The following is a 7833-nucleotide window of genomic DNA, read 5'->3' as shown; positions in this document are numbered from 1 at the left end:
ATGACTCTTGAATGCAAAATATAATATGTGATGATTTTGTGTCTCGATGACCCTTAATTAGATGCATTTGTAATTTGAGATTAATTTAATTTTAGGATGGTGAACTATCATTTTGGATGCAATTGTAATTTGAAATTCACTAGCTAGTCTGAGTTTTTCTATTGAGTTGTCTGCTGTGATGAGAAAGAGTAGCACTTATAAGAAACAATTGGCTCGAGAAATTGTCAGTTTGCGAAATAGCATTATTTATGGTATCATCAGTAAAGTGCAACTGTGTCCAACATTCTTGAACATGGATGCATGTAAAAAAGTGTGTTGGACTCTCATTTTGTTGGTTATAAATGACATAATCTTGAGTGCATTAGATTCCCCGCGTATTAAGATTTGAACACAACGGGAGACAGTTACATGTTGCTCTCCAAAGGAGAGAAAAACACAATGCGGGACAGGTAGCTCTTTAGCATTGACTAACTGTCATGTACAGCCTATATGCAGACTTTACTGTATATTATTATTTACTATCAGCTAGGCCGCGAGTAAGGAGGGGCATTCTCAGTATAGCAGTAGCATAGTGAGAATTTTGAAGATCAAGCTGATTATGTCATGGTGCCGCGATATCAGATCTGAATTCATCAGATGCTGAACTTTGAGCTTAGAATATTGAGGAATAGGCATTCTGGTTGGTCTATATCTTGGTGACGTCCGAATCCAAGGCAAGTTCCAAACATGGAACCATCACCCGCCGTCCATCTCTAACCAAGGGTAATCAAAGGCGGGCACATAATAGCACCTATACAATATGAGGGAATTGCTTGTACCACCGATTTAATGAGAACTTCTTCCGCTCATGAAAAAGTATGACCACTCCAAGAGTGCATTTCCTCCAAATAGGATCCTTTAGGTATGAAAAGTGGGTTTTTTTCTGCGTCCAATCATAGAAGGGAGGCCACAATATTTTCCACTAACTTGAGAATTAAATATAACGAGAGAAGGAGATAGTTACTTTGATATTTGACTGAAAGCAATGGCTGATTTACGGTAGTTTAAGCTATTCATTTCAATGGAGGTGGCTTTGCAAAGCAGTCATCTGCAAATAGATGATGACCGGTGGAAGTCGCTCCACGACATACCCAAGTTCCATGTTTTTTATCAGAGCAGTGAGGCCTTCTGCACAAGCTCAACTGTAGTAACACACATCATCATCATCATCATCATCGTCAAAGAGACCCACTTCTCATAAGACTATGCATTAATGTTTGTTAATCGGTAGTGATTCGGTATATTAACCAACATTTTTATCGAACTAAAATACTTAGACAGAAGCTGGATGATGGACTCATAGGGACCAAAAAAAGCATCGATGGTAACATGTTTTGTATTAACATCTCAATGATGGATGATGGATGTGTTCATTTACATCAATCTCAATAGATCTATTTACAAACTGTGAAAATTGGATATCATTATTCTATGGAAGAAACTTCTATATGTGTAAAATCGTTTATGTAAGTATCCTATGGTAAAAATTCTGAATTTTCCTTTGCAGTGAAGTGAACTCAAAAGCAAATATAGCCAATCTTGTCTCACGTGGATGCTACTTTTCAACGGGATTTCTTGTCTATTATCAGCTTAATATGTCTGCAGGTAGAATACAGACTGTGGCAAAATAAGAAGATTGTTCCTCATATATAAAAGCAAACTCAAAGGATGCATATTAGTTGAAAAGGTGAAGAGATGAATAATTGAATACCTTTTGCTTACACCGTTCCTTGTTGTCGTAAAGGCTCAGATTCAGCGTGAACTACATTATTTTGCTGGTCCAGTGGCATGTATTGTGACATGATAGCCATAATCTCAGAATCCATGTAAGACTACAAAAAAACAGATACAGGTAATTAAATTATGATGCTAAGAAACTACAAACATGATTTTAATGGATCTGCAGCGGTGCATTTGCTACAGAGAATTCAAATCTTTAGATCGCAGTCCACGACCGTAAGTGCAGTTATTACACGGTAAATATGTATTAAAATCATTATCTGTGTTTTTTTTTGGCAATATAAAGGCATAACTGATTATAAAATCTAGGATGTATGATGCATTATGCATACATTACATATAGACTATAGTTGACAATAAATAGGCTTACCCGGAGTCTATATTTGTAGAATACGTAACCGGCTAGACCAGCTCCGACAACAACTGCTATGACCACAAAGGCGATGACCTTTCCAAATTTTGATCCACTTCTTTCTGCAGATATAAAAACAAAAATTATAATCTTGGACTATGATGTGAAATGTATAATTTCAATCAAACCAGGGTTGAAAGTAAACTCAAATATAATACTGCATTTAGCTTCTATTCTAAGTTTTAGTCAAATGTTTAGTGAACTAGAAATTCTGAAATTTCTCAAACAAGAATATTTTACTTACCAATACAAATATCTTGTTCCTTGATATATAGAAGATTTCCTTTGCACTTACAATCATAACTACCCCAAGTGTTCTTACAGCTGCAACCATCACACTGACAAGCACTTCTTTCCTTACATTCATCAACATCTGAATCATATCAAAATAGATTTTGTATTAGAGTTAGTAATCGATCGTATGAAGAAGGTAACTTAGTGTTTTAAATTGTTGCGGAAACAAATTTTACCGTCACATTTGTTGCCATCTCCAAGAAATCCAACTGGACAGTGGCAGCCATTTACCTTGGATTCCTTTATTCAAAAAGAAAAATATGTTAGCCTCGAGCAATGTCCAAGAATGTACGTAGCACAACAAATATATTACGGTAAATAGAACTTTTAGTCCTCGTAATATGGATGCTTTTTTATTTTAGTCCCTGCAAACTTTTGTATTTTAGATTTTGTCCATGTAATTCAAGATTCCCTTAGATTTAGTCCTTGACGCCACCTTTCCATCCAAGTTTGATTATATGCGTGATAATGTCCACGCGGCTCTCTGTTAGTCATATCATCAAACTTGGACAGAAAGAATGTGTCAGATACTAAAGCACAGGGAATCTAGACTTACGCGAGGGAAACATTTTTCTGTAGGGACTAGAACCAGAAAACGTTCATATTACATTGAACAAAAACACTATTTACCCAATATTTTACAACCAAAAGGGACAAAAGAAAAGAAGAAAAACTAAAGATTTGGTTAAGTAGTACTGAACTGAGCAAGCCGAGAAAGTTATCTTATTTCTAGTTTCTGACCAACAACCTCCATTGTTTAAAGCACATCTTGCAGGTCCAAAAGCTGTCAAATAGAGAGAAGAGTAAACATATCAGCAACAACATGGAAATTAACTTATCATTTTAAGTTCGGTAAACAAGAAGTGACTGTAGAGAATCCTACCTTCACATGTTGTATAACCATCACCCTTATACTGAACTCCCTTCACAATAGGACACTCACAAACTCTTCCCCTAAAAGTATCCTGACAAATAGTAAAAGATTCAATTATCTTGCAGCCAATGACAGAAACACTATAGACCATTATATGTCTCGTGAAATAGCGATTATATCTTAGAAGAAAAACTGATGATAGAAATTCCTTATCTATATACCTTGCAAGCAGTTACATTAGCACTTCTATCTTGCCAGCATCCACCATTTCTTTCGAGACACTCATTAGTTTCAATATCTGATAAATCCAAACCAGAATAAAGTTAAGAGTTTAATTTTGATACACTGTCACTAAATCACAACCAATCATACGTGTGAGTTTAAAAATAGTTATGATTAATGTCCAATGCTTTTAGTGATCTAAGGTTATGATTGATTGACAGTATGAAAATCTTTTCACCGACAGTGTATATGAATTAAAGCATACTGACCTCCACTTAAACAAACTTGAGGTTCAGTAGTCTCCTTAAATCCAGCACATATAGCCTTCAAGACAGATGTTCTCTCCAATTTTCCTTTCGAAAAAACAAATAAAATCTTTAGAAAATTTGGCAAATCAAATATGTTCATGAAAAGTTACAAGCAATGTGTCAAATTAACAAGCAATGTTACACTGAATGTTGTTTAGCATGAAAGGTGACATCAAGTAGAATATCTAGTAACTAACCTCTATACTGGACATTGTTTAAGACCAATGTTGGCAAAATGGTGACGTCGCCACGAGATCCTCCTCCAATCTGTAAATCACAAGTGGTTCATTTCATATAGTACTACTAGTAGCCTTTATTTATTGATAACAGTTTGGAAATTTATGAATTTTTGAAAGACATATCAGTAAGTATTAAATATTTACCTGTGCTGTTTGTTCAATCTTTAGCACTTCATTCTCTACATCAGCTTCAGGATCACCGATACATTTCTTAATTTTCTCGATCGGAAGATCTGTAATATTAAGATCAAACATTTAAACAAGAAACAAAAAATGAAGAATCCAATTCAAAGAAGTATAAAAAATATGCATTTACCTAATGATTTCATGACATCTTCAGCACAATCTTTGCTGTATTTTTTCTCCTTCATAGAACATCTAACATGAAAATCAGTTACATAATCCCACCAGACCCACGAACGGTTACTCTCGTTTGCTACTCTATGGACACAAAGCTGCCTCAAATTCTCATAAACTACATCCTTCCCTTCATATCCTTCACCAAAATCTTTCTCTGGATCCGGCGCGCAATATCTTCCGCGATTTATACATTGAGACTTGCATTGACTACTTTCAACAAATGGCTGTGGACAAAACCATGTTATATAATGCGGAGTGAACAATGTATATCCGCCTCTCTCAAGAATCTGAGCATGACCTTTGAAATTCTTCACAAAATTCATCTGTTCATCGCAACGAGCACCACATTCGTCATTGCTGTTGGTCCAGAACTCGTACTCGACTCGATTATCAGGGTGAGGTACTGATTCCCTCCAATCTATTCTTAGCAAAACTTCATCTTTGTTGTTTAATGAGTCCTTTAATGAATCACCAAAGGATTTGTCTATTAGAGCTGATGGAATTACAATCTTCTCTATGTAGCCGTCGGCATCAGTGCTCTCCTCGGGTGAATCCATTGTTATCAGTGTCTCATCAATGCTGTCTGCTACTAAAACTGCTGCAGCTCCAGCTTGTTGAGCATGCCATACCTTTAAGGCAAAATAACAGTCTACAAGTGCAAGTAACTGAATAAGCATTACATAACTTGGATTCAAAGAATTATAATGAGAGGATGCTTGAAACTTTTAGTGCAAGACATTTTTTGTTATATGAGTGACTTTTACTTTTAGACTAATTCTTTTCTTGGCTTTCAAGAATCTACCTTGACAGTGAACACAACAACCAAAACCAAAACTAATTCACATTGGAATTGATCTAATAAGTTGCCTTCTAAGAGACCAAACAACGATAACAACCGCACCACGTTAGAATTCAAGTGTCAGTGGTTAGTCCTACATTGATTATGAATGGACTAAAAGAAGGATATGTAAAGAGATGTGACACATATACTCAATGCCTTAAAATTTTAGGCAGAGATGTGGTTTTAGAGTTTCTTAAGGGTTCCTCGTTAGCTTCTTCTTTCTTTGGGGGCTCCTTTGAGCTCCCCAGCAAGTGGTATCAGATCTAGGTTCGACTTGATTCAGAGAATTAGTTATTCTCGATGCCTTAAGATTTTGGGTGTGTTAAATATGTTTGGATCTCAACCCCAAAAGCTAGCTCAAAGGGTGAGGTTGCCCTCACATATTTATACACTTCACATCCTGGGAACCTAAGCAATGTGGGACTTCAAACAATCTCCAACAACATAACAACACATTCAACACCCACCCTCACGCCTAGCGTGGTCCTGGGTCAAATGCCCACATTGCAGTCCTTAACCCGGCTCTGATACCATGTTAAATATGCTTGGATCTCAACCACAAAAGCTAGCTCAAAGGGTGAGGTTGCCCTCACATATTTATACACTTCACATCCTGGGAACCTAAGCAATGTGGGACTTCAAACAATCTCCAACAACACAACAACATTTAACACCCACCCTCACGCCTAGCGTGGTCCTGGGTCAAATGCCCACATTGCAGTCCTTAACCCGGCTCTGATACCATGTTAACTATGTTTGGATCTCAACCCCAAAAGCTAGCTCAAAGGGTGAGGTTGCCCTCACATATTTATACACTTCACATCCTGGGAACCTAAGCAATGTGGGACTTCAAACAATCTCCAACAACATAACAACACATTCAACACCCACCCTCACGCCTAGCGTGGTCCTGGGTCAAATGCCCACATTGAAGTCCTTAACCCGGCTCTGATAGGGTGCAGATAGATATGGTGCTCCCGAAACCACCAAAAGCATTTTCCAATGGAGTTGGTACACAAATTAAACGATGGCATAATATTCGAATGTGTTAAATTTCTAGATACAACTTGGATAATCACATTTAGCATCATAGAAACATAAACATCGACTATCATATTACAAAATTGTATAAACTAAAATAATTACAAAGAAACCTATGAGGAAATGAGTATGAGAAGTAAAAAACAGGACTAATAGATAATATTTTCTGGAGTAAAAAGGTTCAACCAATTGATGAATCGATTTTGTCATCAAAACAACATATTAGCGATGAATTTAATTTTGATACACCGTCAACATAAAATTTTGTTCATCAACATATCATAACCAAACTAATGTCTGACTTTAGAAATAGCAATGATGAAAATCACATGTTTTTTATGATCAAACACGATTATAATTGACTGCATGCAATTCAAATCCCTTATATCAGCATATATACAATACAAACAACAACCAAATAAAGAACAGAACATAACTGAGATTAATTAATTTACATAACAGTAAAATAAACAGAATTAAAAAAACAAAAACATTAAACAAGCATATGCACATGAATGAAATATGAAGCACATGATAATCAAAGAAAGTCAACGATGATAAAGGTTGACTAAAAAACAAGAAGAAAAAACAAATACCTCCACGATCAAGAAGAACAATAGTTGGACGATAAGATCGAAACTTGAAAGGCTTATCACCTTCAAAATCTTCACAACCATGAGAGCCTTTTTGTGGATAAACAAGTGATCCTACAATATATCCTCCATAATTTGGTAGACCAAAGTTTCCTATGGCACCATCTTTTTTACCTCTTATTTTATGTGGTGATAGAACAGTGATGCTGTTTTTCTCCACAACAAAACGACCTTGAACATGAACATAGCTTAGAAAAATGAACAAGACATAAAACATGCAGAGTTTCATTGTGGAGTTTGTATTTTGGAGTTAGGGAATAGAGGTAGAAGGAAGAAGAAGAGTAATAAAGAGGACTTGTGGAACAAAGACTTTGTAATTGTCTTGGTCTTACATGTGGAAAGTTTAGAGAGAGAGAGAGAGAGAGAGAGAGAGAGAGAGAGAAGGGGAGTTTGGTTTTTTGCTAAGTTATTTGAATATGGTGGGGAGGTTTGAGTTTCACAATCAAGTTGTGACGTAAAGAGAGGGAAAAGAAAAGATAGGTGAAATGGAAGAGTTAGATGGTGGAATGAGTCAGGGGATCTACTTACACGTATAGAAACTTTACTGATACTGACATAATCACATCACATTATTAATAAAAAAAAAAAATTTCACCACTAATATCCGGTCCAAGGGACCGCTTAATTTGGTTCGAGGTCAGTTCTGACATCAAGTAGTTCCAACTCCTCTCAATCGCACTTGTGGGGATCGAACAATAGTCCTCCCTACCAAGCCCAACGTCAATCAGCACTTGATCAACTAACGATTGGTTAAAACTTCCGTTTTAATTTATGACATATCTTAAAATTGGAAATTGAATCTACTCAACG

At 36.2% G+C, this 7833-nt stretch overlaps 1 protein-coding gene across 2 annotated transcripts; it reads right to left on the bottom strand.

The window, feature by feature from the left end:
• Positions 1–1336: 1336 nt before the first annotated feature.
• On the bottom strand, positions 1337–7563 carry LOC123883524 (vacuolar-sorting receptor 6-like). Of its 2 annotated transcripts, none has more exons than XM_045932362.1 (13): positions 6967–7563; positions 4445–5137; positions 4273–4361; positions 4087–4156; positions 3851–3934; positions 3581–3657; positions 3369–3450; positions 3187–3269; positions 2662–2725; positions 2436–2564; positions 2150–2253; positions 1751–1871; positions 1337–1638 (listed from the first exon to the last, which is right to left on the bottom strand). In XM_045932362.1, exons 1-12 carry the CDS (start codon positions 7250–7252, stop codon positions 1758–1760), a joined length of 1875 nt encoding a protein of 624 aa, XP_045788318.1. In that variant the 5' UTR covers positions 7253–7563; the 3' UTR covers positions 1337–1638; positions 1751–1757. The 2 variants fall into 2 exon arrangements, with proteins under 2 accessions (XP_045788318.1, XP_045788317.1); XM_045932361.1 differs by having other exon boundaries at positions 1337–1656; positions 6967–7526.
• Between the last annotated feature and the right edge of the window lie 270 nt (positions 7564–7833).

The sequence above is a fragment of the Trifolium pratense genome, linkage group LG5, assembly GCF_020283565.1.
Source record: "Trifolium pratense cultivar HEN17-A07 linkage group LG5, ARS_RC_1.1, whole genome shotgun sequence".
Classification (NCBI taxonomy): domain Eukaryota; kingdom Viridiplantae; phylum Streptophyta; class Magnoliopsida; order Fabales; family Fabaceae; genus Trifolium; species Trifolium pratense.
Note: the sequence above shows the minus strand (reverse complement) of the source record. Positions and strands in the feature narration are given on the sequence as shown.

Coding starts and splice junctions, on each gene's coding strand:
- LOC123883524 (XM_045932362.1), bottom strand. CDS start 7,252: ATGAAACTCTGCATGTTTTATGTCTTGTTCATTTTTCTAAGCTATGTT. Junction 4,362..4,444: donor AGATGTCATGAAATCATTAG/GTAAATGCATAT, acceptor TTAATATTACAG/ATCTTCCGATCGAGAAAATT. Junction 2,565..2,661: donor AGATGGCAACAAATGTGACG/GTAAAATTTGTT, acceptor GATATGATTCAG/ATGTTGATGAATGTAAGGAA.